Source organism: Protomyctophum bolini, assembly GCF_963924005.1.
Source record: "Protomyctophum bolini genome assembly, chromosome: 4".
Lineage (NCBI taxonomy): Eukaryota > Metazoa > Chordata > Actinopteri > Myctophiformes > Myctophidae > Protomyctophum > Protomyctophum bolini.
In genome coordinates, this window is record NC_137865.1 from 17,141,170 (window position 1) to 17,160,210 (window position 19,041).

At 43.3% G+C, this 19,041-nt stretch overlaps 1 protein-coding gene across 1 annotated transcript in view; it reads left to right on the forward strand.

Moving 5' to 3' along the window:
* The first annotated feature begins 702 nt into the window (after window positions 1-702).
* Window positions 703-19,041, forward strand: part of tubgcp6 (tubulin gamma complex component 6) — a 50,575-nt gene continuing 32,236 nt past the window's right edge. Inside the window, exons 1-13 of the mRNA XM_080760763.1 lie at window positions 703-990; window positions 2,735-3,100; window positions 3,325-3,492; window positions 4,006-4,335; window positions 5,335-5,492; window positions 7,449-7,659; window positions 10,229-10,387; window positions 11,241-11,362; window positions 12,466-12,529; window positions 13,783-13,892; window positions 14,985-15,076; window positions 18,157-18,296; window positions 18,625-18,774. Of these exons, the coding sequence (XP_080616889.1) occupies window positions 2,759-3,100; window positions 3,325-3,492; window positions 4,006-4,335; window positions 5,335-5,492; window positions 7,449-7,659; window positions 10,229-10,387; window positions 11,241-11,362; window positions 12,466-12,529; window positions 13,783-13,892; window positions 14,985-15,076; window positions 18,157-18,296; window positions 18,625-18,774 (2,046 nt within the window). The 5' untranslated portion in view covers window positions 703-990; window positions 2,735-2,758. The remainder of the gene's footprint in view (window positions 991-2,734; window positions 3,101-3,324; window positions 3,493-4,005; window positions 4,336-5,334; window positions 5,493-7,448; window positions 7,660-10,228; window positions 10,388-11,240; window positions 11,363-12,465; window positions 12,530-13,782; window positions 13,893-14,984; window positions 15,077-18,156; window positions 18,297-18,624; window positions 18,775-19,041) is intronic.

Genomic DNA, 19,041 nt, shown 5'->3' on the forward strand with positions numbered 1-19,041 from the left:
TGGACGACCCAATTAAGCATTACACTTGTTTACAAGAGGGTCCACCATGTTCAATTCATCAAAACCATTTCTGTTACATTATAACGTGGTACTTTAACTTTTACAGATAAACTTGTCTTGCCTCAAATAATAGCTACCATAGGCATAGGCTACTCCATTTCGCTGTGGCCCATGTGTGACCTAGCACCCCTCAACGACCCCTCAAAGTGGACCCATGGACCCCACTTTGAAAACCAATGCGACTTTATTATATATTTATATATTATATACCTACATTTTCAGAAATTGAACAATCTTAGAAATCCAGTAGAACACACAGTCACACACACAGTGTAACATCCCATCTATTAGTTGCACTGTGGGTCTCTACTCTACTAGCCTCGGAAACCCAGACGTTTTATTTCCTGGAAACTACTCTACTGTGTAAGTGCAGCTCTCTCTCTCTCTCTCTCTCTCATGGTGTGGCGCGTGCCCGTGGTGTGTGTTTGTGCGTGCGTGTGCGCGCGCTATGGCACTATGACAGGCGCGCATTCGCGCGCCTGTCATAGTAACACGCTGGCCAATAACAATCAACCCGATGGTTGACAACCACACTCGGCCAATCACAACCGCCCTTCTTACCCTACTATCCAATCATATACCATATAGGGGCGTAACCATCCAGACTTGGTTGTTTCGCGGCGGCGGTGTGTTGTTGATGAATGGAGTCGAGGCACAGAGCAGATTGTTGTTGTGTTGTTGTTAAACGTATTGTTAGCCACTGAGTGCTACATTTCAGCATATAAACTGGAATAAATCTTTGCCATAATAAATCTAAACTCTTATACACTATAAGCCACTATAAACCAATGGTTGGATCATTGTGTGGGATGCCGAGTGGGTCATCAGCTATCGATACTAGCCCAGCTAGCTAGCATGAATGGGAATGAGTGAAATGGGCTGATGATGGAACTGTCCACTGACTGAGAAAACATTTCACCGATCGTTAAGGTAAATAATATATGATTGGTATCAAGAACGCCATCTCGGTTTGAGGCAAGATTGTGTCATGTTAGCTGACACACTGGCACTATAGCTAGATGGCAAGCTAGCAGTGCTAATGCAGTGGGTCTTGAGTTGAGGGTCCAGGAGGGGCCCCTGGCCTTGATACGGACCCCCACCTCAAGGAACCAGGGGCCAAGGGTCTATGGGGGTTCCAGGCAGGCGGTCAATGTAAACAAGCCCTCGTTTTTTTTTGTGTGTTATCCTTTTAGCATTGTTGTTGTTGCGACTGCAGGCCGGTCACAGTTAACTATAACTATGCATTTCCCGTCAGTTGTTTGTTTGGTTGGTCACCTCATGGGTCACCCTCACCCCAGGGCCCAGGCATGATCATAATGGTCAGACATCATCAGGGATGAAGATCCCCGATGTCATTCTTTGGCTATATAGAAGAAGTGTCTGTAATTGTACGTCTCTAAATGTTTTGATGAATTGAACAAGGAGGACCCTCTTGTAAACAAGTGTAATGCTTTATTGGGTCGTCCACTCACAGTTAACAGTCTTTGTATTGAGTTGTGCTTGAAATGTACTGTAATTCTGCAAACTGTTAATAAATATTTCAATCAATCAAATCAATATTGGCCAGCAACTCTACATCTGTCCTCAAACCCTTAGATCAACACCAACAGCTATCTGTTCTGATATTCCATATGTTGATAATTCCCCGTCCATCCTTCCTCTTCGATGTCTCCCTTTTGACTTATACATGTCCATTTAAAGTAGACAGGCCTGTCCCAAAGTTTTTAGTGCAGCCGTGCTCGGCAGCCGGTGAAAACTAGAGTTCTCAACAGGCCCGGCCCTACCCGGGCCCTCATCAAACCCTGTACACTCAAGACACTGCCCCCGCTGACACCCTTAGATCTCGGATGCGTGCCCTTTAGGTTTTTTTGATTGATTGATTGAAGTATTTATTACCAGTTTGCAGAATTACAGTACATTTCAAGCACAACTCGATCCAAAAAAACTGTGATTGGACAACCCAATAAAGCATTACACTTGTTTACAAGAGGGTCCACCTTGTTCAATTCATCATAACATTTAGAGACGTACAAATATACACTTCTATATAGCCAAAAAACAGGAAATCATCATCATTAAGGAGGTAAAAAATGGAAAAGAAAACATATACAGTGAGGGGAGGTGGGAGAGGGGGGTGGGAGATTCAGATTTTACGGGGGCCAGTTTCAAATTGCAGCCATCCATAGGTGGCTTTTTGAGAGGTATTTAGATTCATTGATTTAGTACTATTCAATCAATCTAAACGTTTAAACTGTAACTCAGAGAATGTACAAATGGAACCAAATGGACCCTTAGTTCATTTGCTCGTCTTAAGCCATTGGCAGCCCATTCATGAGACAGAAAAAATCTAATTGTGTTCTTGTGTTCAACAGCGATACATATTACACCTGTACACACAGACAGATACATATTACACCTGAATCAGGTCACTCAAGTTTTAAGGTGAAAATATCCACTTTTTCATCAATTAAAATCAATTCCAACATTTTTAAACTAATTTTGGGTCCCGGGCAAACGTGATAATTTCTCTTTTGGGTCCATACAGAATTACAGATAATGTAATTCTCCTTCCATGATTGCCGTATTGGCCCATTGCACCCACTGTCGAGGTGTGTGCAAATAGGTACAGAAATGCCCCAATCCAATGTCACTTTTGTCCCTCCTCTCCTGACAGGCTGAGGGGCAGATTGGAGCCAACATGAACCTCAGGCCTCACAAGTCCAACACCAACAACAACAACAACAACAACAAGGCAGCCGACAGCCCCAGCCCCAGTGGCAGCATCACTGACCTGCTGGCTGCTCTGTGCGACTGCAGCCTCACCGGCGTGTCATGGAAGCGCCGTGCTCTGGGAAGCGTCTCCAGGGAGGGAGTCCGCAGAGCGCTGAAGAAGCGGGCGTACGGTGCGCTGCTCTCCAAACTCTTCCAGGACGGTACCTCTAAAGGCTTGGCCTTCAGAGGTACCGCCACCAACAACGCCACGCCGGCCAGAAACAAAGTCCTGATGATTTCTTTCGACCTGCGCGTGGCGGGCTGCCAGGTAGGCCCGTTAACAATTGTTAATTTAATAATCGCCTAGTTGAAGTTATTTGAGATAATTAATCACATGCATCTGTATAAATTAATCCAGAGGTCCGCCAGCTGTTTTAACAGCCAGACAATTTTAACATAGGATATATTGCAATGTTCAATGCCAAATTAACCGTAATTTATTTGGTCTGACAATTGATCGTCAACGCACGCCTTTCACGATGGTTTTGCCAGGAGGATGCCGAGAGGCTGGAGGAGCTGCTGGGCGTGCTGCACGAGGAGCCCTCCGCCTCCGGCCTGAAGGAGATGGACGCCGTCCTGGAGCTCCTGGTGCAGCTGGCTGGATCCTCCCCCCTCCCTCCCACCTCCTTCAGCAGGGACTACATGAGACGAGAGAGGCATGTTGTTTACACCTCCTTGCCATTACTACATGATCGCCGGTCTTAATTATTTATGATGACAGTTATTTTAGCATAGTATTTTCCATCCATCGGTATAAGATCGCTTCCTTTCATAAGACATCTGAAAGGATAACATTATTCAAATCATTAATCAAGTCTGATTTGGCCATAGTACATTATGTATTTTGGCACCGATCATTGCCAGTCATTTCTTTCTATTATAAGATGATCTGTCATATCTGCCTCATACAATTAATGTTTTAATTAAGGCAAACAGAAATGTAATTGCTAATACATATTCCAAATGGTCAATGCCAAAAACACAACTAAATCATTAATCGCAATCGTATGTGTATGACAATTAACCCATGAAACACAACTAAGAATACAATTAAAACCGGGAATGCATTTTAGATTTTAGCTATATACGTACAAACTGTGTTTGTAGAATCTGCCTCAGGTCTTAATGGGTTAATCATGGACTATGGCTGAAACAAACCCTCCTTCTAGGCAGGTGCTGCGCAGGCCTCCTCTGGGCTCCTACATCAGTGAGGACCTGCAGAGGCTGGAGGCCCAGGCCTGGGGCCTGGTGTGCAGAGAGGAGTGGGGTCTGCTGGGCGGGGCGTGCGGGACCCTGAGCCTGATGGACGCCCCGCCGGGCACGGGGCTGCTGGCCATGAGGACCACCAGGACGGAGGGCCACGAGCAGGAGGAGAGGTTCCAGAAGGAGACCAGGACCTCCCTGTTCGGAGCGCTGCAGCACAGCCGCACGTCCGACCTGGACGTCAGACTGGACCTGCCTCCTGTCCCCAGCAACGCCGACGCCACCGGGCTCGTCATCAGGGTAGGAGTCTTGCAGCCTCGCTCACACCTCCGATATATTTATATTACGTAAATTATACGTTTTTTCCTTCAATGTCAATGGCGTTTAATGTTTTGTTGCTTTTTTTTACGTCATATTTAGCGGAATTATCAGCTCTTATCACCATACATCATGCATCATCTCTACTGGCCATTGGCCAATCAGAATGCCTGTTGCCTGTGATTGGTTAGCTGATTTGCTCGTTTACATATGACATACATTTTTGCTTCAATGTCAATGGCGTTTAATGTTTTGTGTCATATTTAGAGGAATTCTGACGTCCTTTCTCTGTTCATCGTCAATGGCAAAACTTGAGACGGGCGGGGACAAAAGCTGTTTATAGAAGGGGCTAGCGCCATATTCACCACCAAGTGTCACTGTTGCACAGCCTAACACACAGGCACACACAGGCCAGGGGGGAGGGCTAGTACAGTACAGTACAGTACAGTACAGTACCACTCACTTCAGACAGGTCTGTTATTTCTGTTATCACAGACGTAAAGGGTGTTCAATAGCATTGATTCAAACTCAAAACAAAAACAAAAAAATGTTTTTCCTCCCGACAAAATTCCCTTCGTACACAGACGGAGGCTCCATTATTCATCATTGTTTATGATCTTTTGCCCGTTGAGCTTTCCTTTCTCCAGCTTTTTGGATTTATTCCCTCATTGTTCAGCTTGGAAAAATAACTCACACCAATCCCCAATTCCCTGTATTAATTAATCCATTAAACCCGGGAAAGCATCTGTGTAATTCTTTTTGCGTTGGTTATTCAAAAATAGCAGATATACAAGGCAGACAAGGTAAGGCAAGCTCGTACATCTGCCATTTGTAAAAGTTTCTGAAAAAGTCTTTGAAAGTATGAGAACTACTGATTTTCGATGGCATTTGTAGAATCGGCCTCAGGTCCTAATGGGTTAATCCTAACCGTTAACAATGCCCAAATGCCTTTGTGTTTTGTTCATTGTCTTCTTTTTGCAGGTTCCCTCCAGCTTGGACCAGTCTGAGGACGAGGGGTTCCTGTCAGCGTCCAACCTGACCCCAGACTCGGTGCCCAGTCCCACCCCGGAGGCTGATGTGTGGGAGGCCCTGCGGACCTTTGAGCCACGCCGGCGTCGCTGCTGGGAATCTGTCGGCGGGTGAGTTTAGTGTCGTCGGTGGTGTCCGTAGATGCAGTCAGAGCAGTCTGGAAAGACCCAAACAACGGGCCGGGCCCCATTTTTGGGTTCACAGACCCATTTGAGTAAATATCCCTGTTTTCATTATTTCTAAAGATTTTAATTTTTTTTAAATATTCAAATTATATTAATATTAAAACTCACTGGATGCCAACGACGAACCAGTCTGCCCCAATTTTTTCACAACAGCCTGTTATAGCGCCACCATGAGGCAGATTTTCTTTATATTACTCGTATACATTTTATTCATACATCACGTAAATCGGTATACACCATCTCTAATAGTCATGTGATCAACACGGACCTGACCACTTCCCCATATTCCATCCCCATTGCCTTCCAAAGTTTGCACGATTAGTCCATTTTGAACAAAATGTGCAATTTGAGGGAAATCTTTCATGCACATTCCCACTATGTCTAGGAAGAAATGCCACTTGAAAATGTACACATCAGCCTCATGGTGGCGCTATAACTGGCCCATTCGTGTTTTTACCTATAACTGCACCGATCTGTGTAAAATGTTGTATGCACACTCCCTAGAGGCAAAGGAAAAACCTTTGACCTGGATTTTTTACATTATGCACTTTATAGCACCACCAGGAGGCCGACTTATGTAAAATACATTCTTTGATATTACTCCAGATTTTATCCAAATATCACGCAAATTGGAATTGGTATTGATCTCTATAGTCATGTGATCAAGACAGGTCTGTTTGATTTCTCATATTCTATGCTGATTGGCTACGATTTGCTTCCAAAGTTTACAGTAGTGGCCCGTTTTGTACACAATTCCGTAAATCATGAACACAGCGTCCGATTTGCAGTGAAACTATGCACGCATATTCCCACTAGGCTGAGGAAGAAATGCCACTTGACATTTTTCCAACAACGCTCCTATCCTCGGAGCTTGCATCGGGAGCTTGTAGTTCAGCTGTTTTCACTATTAACTTATTATTGGGGTGTCCAATACGGCGAGATGATTTGGGGAAGAAGAATACAATAATTCACCATGATTCATTAGCCTGTGTGTCTGTTGTTCGACAGCTGATCTCAAGCCGTTCTCTCATCACTGCCCTGTCTCACTACTGCAGCAGTCTGTCACACAGCTTGGTTGTGTGTGTTGTTGTTAAGAAAACAATATACGCTGGTAGTTAACGACACATTCCGCTCAACCCTGCAGTCTGTCCTGGCATGAGTGAACGCTTTGGTCCCAGAGCGACACAGGTCATTTCTCCTCCTCGCAGTGTGTATCATTCATCATGGGGAATAATTACAGCTGAACATGGGCAGGTTAGCTTACAGTGACAAAATATTATGGCTGAAGAGTCTGTTTTTCAGTGAACAAACAAACTCGTTTCAGAAGCCATCATCGGCATCAAACACGCGCACGCCGCGCGCGTGTTTTGTGTTTTGCCCTCCCGTGAACACTGCTGGTTTATTTTATTCACCCAACGTATTTTAAAAGGATAGGGAGCTGTGAACTCATCTTTATGAGGATAAGGTGCAATTGTGTAGTCTACATTTGCAATTTGCTGTTTTCCTTTCAAATGGTTTAAGGTTGCGATGCGATTACCAAAACAGTCAAATAGAATCGTATTTGTGTTTCTCTCATAACAACTTTCATGAAGCTTGTTATGGCTGGAAGTTAATATAATACAAAGTGATGCTTGCTAGACAATCTAAATTCATGAAGTGAAACATTTTGTAGTTGATTGCCAGAGACTAAGACACATGAGCAGCGTTGAAAAATAACACAGTGCACGTGTGTGAAGGCAGCGGTTTCACCTGCATGAAGTAGAATTGTACCGTGACCAATAATGATTCTCAATAATGTCTTAAAAAATAGTTGTTGGCAGAATTTGAATCAGAATTGACATTCTCAACAACACAACACCAAACAATCTTTCTCCCACTTAGTCCACCAGGGAAAAGGGAGCTACCCTACCTGACGGAGGGAGGCAGGGAAGCCTTTGATCAACTCTACCGACTCTGGGAGGGAGAGATGAGGGTGGTGAGTGCCACCCCATCTCCCTTAATTCCCCTGCCCCTGGATTCTCAAACCCAGCTGGTAACGGACCTCCTCAATGTCCTGCTTGGAGTGGCGTCTACAACGTTCCCTCTGAACCAGGTACAGTGCATTTATTTCATCACAAAGCCTCCTTGTTTTCTGCAGGCATCTGCCGATGAGGCATATGGGATCATACTGTAGCATTCATAAACGCCGCATTGACTGTATGCCAACACCGCTGCCATGTTAACATCCATTGGACCCATTGAAACCGGTGAAAGCACCTTTTCAGAAAACCCTTAGAATTAAGAACATTGGTTTAGATTAGAACAGTCGTTCTAAAAAATAGCAGATATACAAGCTCACACCATGTCACTTCGTGCCGCACTGTGAGCTTGTACATCTGCTATTTAAAAAAAAAAATCAGTCCCGTCTGAAGTGAGTGGTACTGTACTGTACTGTACTGTACTGTACTGTACTGTACTGTACTGTACTGTACTGTACTGTACTGTACTGTACTGTACTGTACTGTACTGTACAAGCCCTCCTCCCTGGTGTGTGTGTGTCTGGGGCGGCGGTGGCTCCGGGGTAAAGTGGCTGGATGGTAACCGTAAGGTTGCCAGTTCGAACCCGGGCTCCCCCAGAGTTACTGTCAAAGTGTCCTTGAGTAAGACACTGAACCCCTAATAATTGCTCCCGATGTGCTGGTTGGTGCCTTGCATGGTTTCCGCTGCCATCGGTGTATGAATAATGTGTGAATGGGTGAATGTAATGCACAATCTCTGTAAAGCACCTTGGTTAAAAGTGCTATATAAATGCACCATTTACCATTTGTTAGGCTGTACAACAGTGACACTTGGTGGTGAACAAACGGTATAGCGCTATTTTCGTGCTCGGACACAGCCAGGGACACAGGGTCACTCTTCTGGGGGTCCCTGGCACAAAATATTTTCAGATAGGGGGTCTGCGTCTATATATATACACACACAGTATCTATTTGGGGGTCCTTGACACGAAGAAGTACTGCTGATTTAGAAGGCATTTGTAGAATGCCTTTTAAATCAAATATTATTTTGTTACCACTTGCTGTTTACATTTCTAATGTGACTACATAATAAAAGTGTTCAATCAATCAAAACATGTTGGAGGAAAGCAGAAAAATAGATTACTTTCTCTTCCATTGAGGAAATGTCGGAGGTACAGTAAAATGCACAGCCAGTCAGAATCCAATCTCATGCCACAGCATTTCCTTCCAGACATAAATGGCCTGTTTACCGCCCGTCTGCTGTTGTGCTTAGCAAATATCTCCTATTGATCTACCACATTTCCAGCTATTGTTATTCATAGCTAATTTGAATTTTTCCACGCCAGTCCATCTGTCATCGTCTTAACCCATTAAGACCTGAGGCTGATTCTACAAACGTCTGATAAATATAACGGTAATAAAACAGTTATCTGAAAAACACATGTTCTCATCTTTCTCATGTCAAGGATCTCCAAAAGGACATGTATTTGGCTGCCTACCCCCATCTCAAAAGAGTTTGTTTCACGGACCCCCAGAAGCACAGATTTTAGTTAAACGTTCACTTTAAATATACATTTTCAATGATTTGCAAACTCTTTCAAAAATAGTACAATAAGTACAAGCTCATGGTGCGACATGAAGTGACGTGCTATGAGCTTGTATACTGTATCTTCTTATCTTGCTATTTTTAAATAACCAAACCAATCCGAAATGAGACGGAATGGATGCTTTCTCGGTTTTGATGGGTTATGTAACAAATAATGCCCAAATTGATTGCATCGGCTCTTTTTTGCCATATTCTTTTGTGTATTCCGAATAAATTGTCGCCGGATGAATGGCAGTTTATCTCTGTATGATAATGTAAGGATAGAGACAATCTTTCTTTTAGAATGGAAAATAACTACCAATACGTATGTATTTATGGAGGAGAAATTTGACTTTTAGATGTATCAAGTCACCCAGACTGTCTGGAGGTGACAGTACAAAATTGTTTACTCAGTTTTTGTCTTTTGTCTTTGTTGCATAACAACACTCAATGCCCTAACACCTCTATTAACTTAAGTTGTGCCGTATGACTTGTACAGTAATACTGCTCTGGTTTTGGTGAATATTAAGTAGTTCCGGTCATTTTGTGGTGGGGCACTTAGGTCAACAATACAAATGACGCTAGTTTTGAGAATTAATTTTCTTTTAATCACCACAGGACTTGTGCAATCAATGAATACAGTTGCAACCACTATATTCATGGAAAGTATTTCATACAACTTAAGTTAAAACAATCTGAACTATCCCTTTAAACCACAGAATCGTGGTAGGGCCCTACACACGGTCAATCCAGTGTATTGGTGTACAGGTCCAGTTGTGGAGTATATCTACTTTCTCTTTTTCTTGGTAAAGTGTCACAGTGTCTTTAATATCAATTAATAGTGGATGAAAAAGTTATTATTTTAGAAGGGTGACCTGAGAGACAATAAACAAGTCTGAGAACCACTGGTATAGGCTCCACTCCTCCCTCTCCTGTTTTTATCACCACCAAACGTTTGTGTCGCTCTCTCTCTCTCTCTCTCTCTCTCTCTCTCTCTCTCTCTCTCTCTCTCTCTCTCTCTCTCTCTCTCTCTCTCTCTCTCTCTCTCTCTCTCTCTCTCTCTCTCTCTCTCTCCGCAGTGTGTGCAGTTCGACGTCAGGCCAGGCGTGTGTGTATCCGGAGCGTCCCCAGAGAGCGTGTCTCGTCTCCTGGGTGAACTGGCTCAGTATGGCACCTATTACCTGAGGCTCAGCCGCTTCGCCCTGCAGAGTGCTAACAAGAAGGGCCTCGTGTTCCAGGTACACCTGGATGACACACACACACACACGCACACACAGTCACGTACACACAGTCACGCACACACACACACACACACACACACACACACACACACACACACACACACACACACACACACACACACACACACACACACACACACACACACACACACACACACACGCGCACACACACACACACACACACACACACACACACACACACACACACAAAGTCACGCACGCATGTGTTATGTTTCATGATAAAACATTTAAAACCCTTGTGTACATACACTAACACATGCTAGACTACAAGCAGAGTGCTAACAAGAAGGTCCTCGTATTCCAGGTACACCTGGACGACACACGCACACAGTAGGCACGCATGCATGTACGCAGCCACGCACGCACGCAACATGTTACGTTTCATGATAAAACATTTAAAACCCTTGTGTACACTAACACATGCTAGACTACAAGAAAGCAATACTTATTTTCTGTTATGCCGTTTTTCATTGCCGTTGTTGACATTAAAAGCTGAACTTTTGATGTCAATAATTGTCTAAGCAAAATGTTGCAGTTGTGCAATGGAAGTACTTGGATTCGGAAAGATAATAATCACTGCGGATAGTTCTACGTGTCTGAATACACAAATATTGTCTGATTACTTATAATAACTGTGCATTCAGTCAGTCAGTCCTAAAGGTTATATTTTGAGAAACAAATAGAATTTGCCTTCACTTAGTTTGAACAAAGCCACAGAATGGTTTGGGACTGTGACGAGCGGTACAAAATAAATTGGTTATACACTATGCATTCAACCAGGGTGCACTGCAGTGTGTAGATAACGGAAATGAAAAATGTCTCTCCCAAGGCTTTCACAGGTGGTCTGAGGAAGTATCTGCATTACTACAGGGCCTGCGTCCTCAGCACGCCACCCACCCTCACCCTAATCACCATCGGCTTCCTCTTCCGCAAAGTGGGCCGGCAGCTCAGGTGAGAACTGAGAACATGCCTGGCACTGTCAGCACCAATTATCATCATATCAGCCGCGTGTAGATTTTATGTCTGTTGAATCCCTCTCCCAATGGAGAGAGGTAATTACAACTACAACTACTTTGAACTACAGTACAGATGGCAGCACATACTGTATGTGACCAGATTTGACTGAGAGCCTGCCATCGCGCAAACTTTTTTAATTTATTTTTCTAAATGAGTTAATAGCACAGGCAGACTCTTCACATACTAGAGCATGTCTGAAATAAGTGTCAGAGTTTAAATGGACGTAAATGGATGTAAATATGAAATAAATGCTTAAAGATGTAGCTAGGTGTAATATTAGAGACCACAGAAGTGAACCTTTCAAGCCTGTTTTCTCAACTCGCTGTTTTTTGCAAGACAACTCTATAAGCCATATCTCCAAAACTGGTGGGTCAAACTGAAGAACCAATATGTCAATTTGAAGCTATCAAAATTAAAAAAAAAATCCAATGGCAGCCCCTCAGTCAAAATTTGTCACATATACAGTAGTCTAAATAACTGTCATCTTCAAATAATTTTATTAACATTGTCCGACAGAAGATGTCCCACTCCTACCCAAAACCATGGTCAAAATATGGAAGAGTGGGGAAATCACCTCCAACCACTTCAAATGCACAAACAAATTAATAGGGAAACACTATTACTTAAAGCGAACAAAACATCAATGTGACGCAATGTGGGCTTTTGTTGGTGAAGAGTTTGGGTTTTTGTTTTGGGGGGGTGGGTGGGTGGGTGGGGGTGAGTAGGCCATGGATAGACCCCATGGTGAACCCCGCTCTATCAAACGGATTGCGTAATTGTTTTCTTCTACACTGTAAATATTCCCTTTGTTAGAGGAAGTCTAGAAACATAAACAAGACGAGATGACTCATTCACTTCATGCGCTACTAAATTATGCATTTTAAACCAATATGAACCTTTATTATAAATGTATCATAGTTACGTGCTGGAGGCTCTGCTGTGTATTTTGGACCCTTGACCTGCTGCTGACATAAATTACATATTTACAACCAGTAGCTGTGTTTAAATATGACAAGTGTGCGTGTGTTTAATCCAAGGTACCTGTCAGAGCTGTGCTGTGTGGACGGACCCTCGGGTGTGGGCCAGGCTACGTTTCCCGTGGTGAGGGGCTTTCTTCCTTCCTCTTTCCTATATATATATATTTATTTTTTTGACAATTATTATTTGAAACGAGACTATGTGTCTGCAGTCTGCTGCTTTGTCACCGACGCACCTGCTGTTATTAGTAAGTCGAGTGTGCAGGAAGTCTTCTCTTTAGCTAAAAAGAAGGGTTACAAAACTTAGTTTGTGCCAACTGCTGTAGACATTTTAAATAAGTCTAATCCCCACTGCTCACGATCACTGTTGCTGTGTTAATGTCAATGCATTTTATAGTGTTTTAATGCACTTGTGTAATTTTTGTAATGTTTTATTGTTGTACAGTAACTGACTGCCGGTGTACCAAAGACGAATTTCCATTTTATGTCAATGTAATGGACAATAAAGTTTTCTTTATCTTTATCTTCAAACGATAAAAAAAAAAAAAAATGTTCAATTGCTTTTATAATGATATTGAATATATTTATATATTTATTTATATAGCACATTTTCAGTCACAAAGTTCTTTACAAAACAGGGTAAAAGAAGGCAACTACAACAAAAGATCAGTGAATTTAATAGCAGGCATAAAATGGGTTTTCAGAAGAGATTAAAAGATGACACCGATTTTGCACGTTTTAAGTAAATAAATCACACCTGTGTGAACCAAGTGGTGCAACTCCCCTCTCTAAAAGCTGAATAACTCCTAATCTACGGAGCTCTTCATGGTTTGGTCCATTAGCGCGATTTTCGGAGGTTTTTGCTGATAATCCGGTGGTCTAGATGGAAACATTGGTGCTTTCTAGAGCAAGGATGGCTATATTTTAGCTCGCTAGCATTGGCGCTAATTATGTAGCAACAGCGTCCAAGCGCAACAACATCCACACACGGGTGCGGGTGCGTGCGCACATCAGTGGTGCACGCGCACGCATGCGCACACCACTCGTGCTCATTGACGTACCTACGTACCTACGACACAAACAGGTACATGGACATTGCGAGCTGGTTGTAGAAGTGGTTGCACCACTTAAAAAGTAGGGTTTTCCAAAGGGCCCTATATAAGTACAACTTTTTTCTCTTTTTTAAAAAGCTAGATCTGCTATTCATTTCTCACAGTTTCAAGTTCAAGGCTTAAGTAATGAATTCATGTAATGTTTGTAACCTTGCGTCCCGGGGTGGGGGGTTGGGCGTCTGGAAGACTGGAACGGGTTGAGAACAACTCAGCAGCTACAGATGGAATCAGTGTCAAGCCCAGTGCTCTTTGGCTCCCCCTGCAGGGCGTTAAGCTGTTGTCTTACCTCTACAACGAAGCCCAGAGCAACTGCAGCAATGAGAACTACCCCGTTCTGCTGTCCCTGCTGAAGAGTAGCTGTGAGCCCTACACACGGTCAGTTACTGAGCCCTACACACGGTCAGTCACTGAGCCCTACACACAGTCAGTCGCTGTGAGCCCCACACACGGTCAGTCACTGAGCCCTACACACGGTCAGTTACTGAGCCCTACACACGGTCAGTTACTGAGCCCTACACACGGTCAGTCACTGAGCCCTACACACGGTCAGTTACTGAGCCCTACACACGGTCAGTTACTGAGCCCTACACACGGTCAGTCACTGAGCCCTACACATGGTCAGTCACTGAGCCCTACACACGGTCAGTCACTGAGCCCTACACACGGTCAGTCACTGAGCCCTACACACAGTCAGTCACTGAGCCCTACACACGGTCAGTCACTGAGCCCTACACACAGTCAGTCGCTGTGAGCCCTACACACGGTCAGTTACTGAGCCCTACACACGGTCAGTCACTGAGCCCTACACACGGTCAGTTACTGAGCCCTACACACGGTCAGTCACTGAGCCCTACACACAGTCAGTCACTGAGCCCTACACACGGTCAGTTACTGAGCCCTACACACGGTCAATCACTGAGCCCTACACACGGTCAGTCATTGAGCCCTACACACGGTCAGTCACTGAGCCCTACACACAGTCAGTCGCTGTGAGCCCTACACACGGTCAGTTACTGAGCCCTACACACGGTCAGTCGCTGTGAGCCCTACACACAGTCAGTCGCTGTGAGCCCTACACACAGTCAGTCGCTGTGAGCCCTTCACACGGTCAGTTACTGAGCCCTACACACAGTCAGTCGCTGTGAGCCCTACACACGGTCAGTCGCTTCACGTCAGTGTCACAGCTCACATTTACACGTGTAACGACGTGGGTGAGATAATTATTTTATGTGCTCGCTCTGTTATTAATATGTTGTTTCCATGAGGAGAGAGAGCATGAGAGGTAAGAGCAGGAGAGATTAACACACACACACACACACACACACACACACACACACACACAGGATAGACACAGGTTTTTTTGTTGTAAATTAACGCCCTGCTTGATCATACTACAGTGCCACACAAGATGTTTTAAAATTATATTATTATATATATTTTAACATTTTCCTTTTCTGTCACTGGTAGATTTGTCTATGACTGGGTGTACAGCGGTGTGTTCCGCGACGTGTACGGTGAATTCATGATCCAAGTCAATGAGGACTACCTTAGTATCAGAGGTAAGAACGCACGCACGCACGCACGCACGCACGCACGCACGCACGCATGCACGCACGCACGCATGCACGAGTTAGTCCGGAATTCAACTTTTACTTGAGTAAAAGTACAAAAGTATAGACATAAAAATGTACTTAAAGTTACCAAACGTTTATAAAGTACTCATCTCATGCAGAATGTCCCCATTTTACAGGTTTCAAATGTCTAAAAATCTTAAATAAGCCAAAGTTTAAATATGGCTGAAGTTGTTGTTTTGTAATAATAATGTAGTGGAGTAAAAGTGCAGTATTTGACTCTGAGATGTAGTAAAAGTACCAAAACATTGCAAATACTCCGGAACATCACATCACAGCTTGCTTTGAACAGGCAGTAATTGCACAGGTCTTAGCCTTGTAAAAAATAATAACTGTCTATGGAAATTGAGAGCCTCTCAGACAGACGTCAAGCCGTCAAGCACAAAACGTAGCCGTTTCATTTAATTACGGACCCTTCCATCTTTAGTTGGACTTTGTCCTTGTACACTGTGTGGTGCACACCGACACTCATCATTGGATGATAATAATTCAGTGAGGTTTGCAGGGGGTGAAGGAGGGGCCTGCCCTCGCTAAGCTGTTTGCAGGCACAAATTAACTAATAATTGATGGCGTGCATGTTGTTGCGCTGTTCTCTCTCTCGCTGAAATTATGTTTCTTTGCTTCTGTTTTCACTCTAGAGTCTAGACTCTCGAACCATTTCCCCTTGTTGGTGATTCCTAAAATAAATTAGTTTCCACTGATAATTGCTCACGGTAGAGAAAAAAATATATAAAAGAACTCTGGCTGCGGTAGACTAGGAGTCTAATTAATGACTTGAGAGACTTCAAAGTGGAGAAAAGGGGAGAGTTGAGGCTGGGCTCACAGGGCTTAAAAACACAGACAAACTCTACATTCTCCCTCAGCGATTTGTTGCGTTTATCTAGGCTTTTGTAGTTTCTTTTTTTTACCCTTTCCAGCCTGCCGTGAGAAGCACATTTCCTATTGTGCCACATTTCCCATTTTAAGTGCATGCAATATAGCTAGAATGTCCTGTAAAATAAACCCAGCCAGTGATTTGTGTCCATCAAAAAGGCAAACGGTTCAAAGAAGCGTTGTACCACTTCTGTTTGTGCCGCCAAAATCTATTTCACAAACAGCCAAAACTACAAGCTTTACAACACGCCGTGTGCTTGTAGATCTGCTATTTAAGAATGTCATTTTTATCTATATGACATGAGCCAAAATTGGGAAGACAGGCCTGTGAATGTGACACCAATTCCTGTCTAAAATATTGCCCATCATACAACAGCAGCCGCCACCTCAAGGTCAGGCACGTCACCTCATCTCTGTCTGGCTTAGCCCATTTTGGGCGGGATCCCCTTTTGGTGTTTGAAACATTATGTTATAATTTAGCTATTGAAAAATAGCAGATCTACAAGCTCATAGCGCGCCACCGAGTGGCACGCTACGAGCTTGTAGGCCTGCTATTTTTGAAAAATCGTGAAAATATTTATTTCAGAAAACTGGAGGATTTAGAAGATTAGATAGATACATTTTGAGGTCAGGCCTAAATGGCTTAGAGGTTCATTTGCCCATCGGCTACACCTCATCAACTCCTGCAGTGAACCTGTGTGCTCCTCGCTTTTTTTCCCGCTCTTCCTTTTTTTCTTTCCACAAATGTCACTGTTCTCCTCCAAGACCGTCGCCCAGAGAAGTAATCAGCAGCTAAGCTTTTTTGGCAAAGCCGCAGGCTTTCAGCCTAAAGAGCTGTGGAAAGCCCCCTCCTGCACGTTCGCGTCGTCCCCACTGTGCTTTTTTTTGCTTAGGATCAGTTAAGTGTTTAACAATTTCCAACTGCTAATTCAAGCCACAGAGCTTTGCAATACCACACGAGACCTACCCAATGAGAGACGAGTACTGTACCTCTAAATCAACGTAATCAACATTATTTGTCATTTACATGCTTGCACACAATACGATAGCCGACAATAAAATAGAAAATAACAAGCATGCCCTCATACAGTGCAGTGAATTAAAATAATAATAATATGGATATGCATGAATACATTTTATATAATGATGTTGAATGGACAACAAAAGTGGCTCAAAGTATTAGTGATAGATCATCTTTTAAATAAACAAAACAACTGAGGAGGATGCTGAATTAACACGAGCAAGGGCAAATAAATGCTGATTATATACTGTATCTAACAACATGTCCTGTTGGCCAGTTATTTACCAATCACAAACCCAGCACAATGTAGCACTCATCATCTACAGTCTTCAAATCATCAAAAGCACTTTTTAGGTTCCTTTTCACCAGTTTTCAAAATGTAAATCTTTACTTACTTAATCTTAACTATCTACAAGCTAGGGGCGGAAATCGCAAGGTGCCTGACTGATTCCATTCCGATTCAGAGGGCTGCGATTCCATTTGTTTTCGATTAATTGGGCAACAATCCGTCATGTAATCATGTATTGGCATCGCCAAGCCAATACATGATTTATTTCCCCCTCACTGTGTGACTAATACACAAAGTGCTTTCTAATGATCCATAATGAGAACACATTCATTTACTTCCATTATCTTGTATTGCTAATAAAAACAAATGGAAGAGATGTGTCACTGTCAACTGGAAGGTTATATTTGACATCACCAGAAAACTCACAGGAAGAGTAAAATTATATCAAATAATACTTTTTTAAATTAATAATATAGATTTTTGATATCTGTGAATCGATTAATAATCACAATGAATTAATCATGACTATTCTAAGAATCCATGTTATTTTCCACCCCTACTACGAGCTCAAACACGTCGCAGTATATAAAGTTTAATGTATTTGTGTATAAAATGCAGAATTCTAGGGCCAGCCTCCATGCTCATTATTTCAGTTTGATCATTTTTCTATTTGTATTCTTGTTTATCTTGCTTCTCTCCTGTGTTTTAATTCGTTCTCACTGCTGTTGCGGCTCTGACACCTGAAATTTCCCCTCCGGGGGATCAATAAATGTTTATTTAATCTTGTCTTATCTTACAAGCTTAATCCCTCATATATTTCCTCAGACAAGCACTTCTGGGTGCAAGGCTACACCTTAATCTCCAAGGATGTGGAGGACTGTGTCCCCGTGTTCCTGAGACACATTGCCAACGACGTGTACGTCTGTGGCAAGACCATCAACCTCCTCAAGATCTGCTGCCCACAGGTAGCTTAACCCACAGACAGACAGACAGACAGACAGACAGACAATTTGAAAGCAGGTGGAGCAAAGCTTTGCCTTCTGTCTAAAATTGAAAGGGCATTTTAAAAACAATAGCCCCCATTGTTTTTAAAATGCCCTGTCAAGGCTTATGAAGTCAAATTAAACATCAACTCATTTGAAGGTCATGTCTTTCATCTTTTTTCTGAGCCTTTTGATTTAATCGTTTTTTGCACATTTGCCCCACGTTGACAGAGTTCTCTCCGGTCTAATGAGCTGAAATTCCTATCCCCCCCCCCCCCCCCCACACACACACACACACACACACACACAGCACTACATCTGCGGGTCGGAGCTGCCGGTGCCACGCATCGCCGTCACCTTCTCTCTGCAGGAGGTGGAGGATATCGAGAGGGACTGTGCCATGTACCGCGGCCGCATGGAGAGGATCGCCAAGCACAGCGCCATCAGCAGGGAGGAGCAGGTATTGCGGATGATACTGATTTTTTACGTACAAGGAACAACGAAAATGCTATGTAATAATTGGCCAACAACCCCCCCCCTCTCACTTCTCAGGGACCACAGAAGCAAAGATTTGAGTTAAAATTGTTCGCCGTGAAAGAATATATATTCAAAGATTTGCACTACATTTTCACGATTAAAAAAAACAACAGATCTACAAGCTCGTAGCGCGGCACTATGAGCTTGTATATCTGCTATTTTGCAATAGCTAAAGTTTCAAAATAATGGT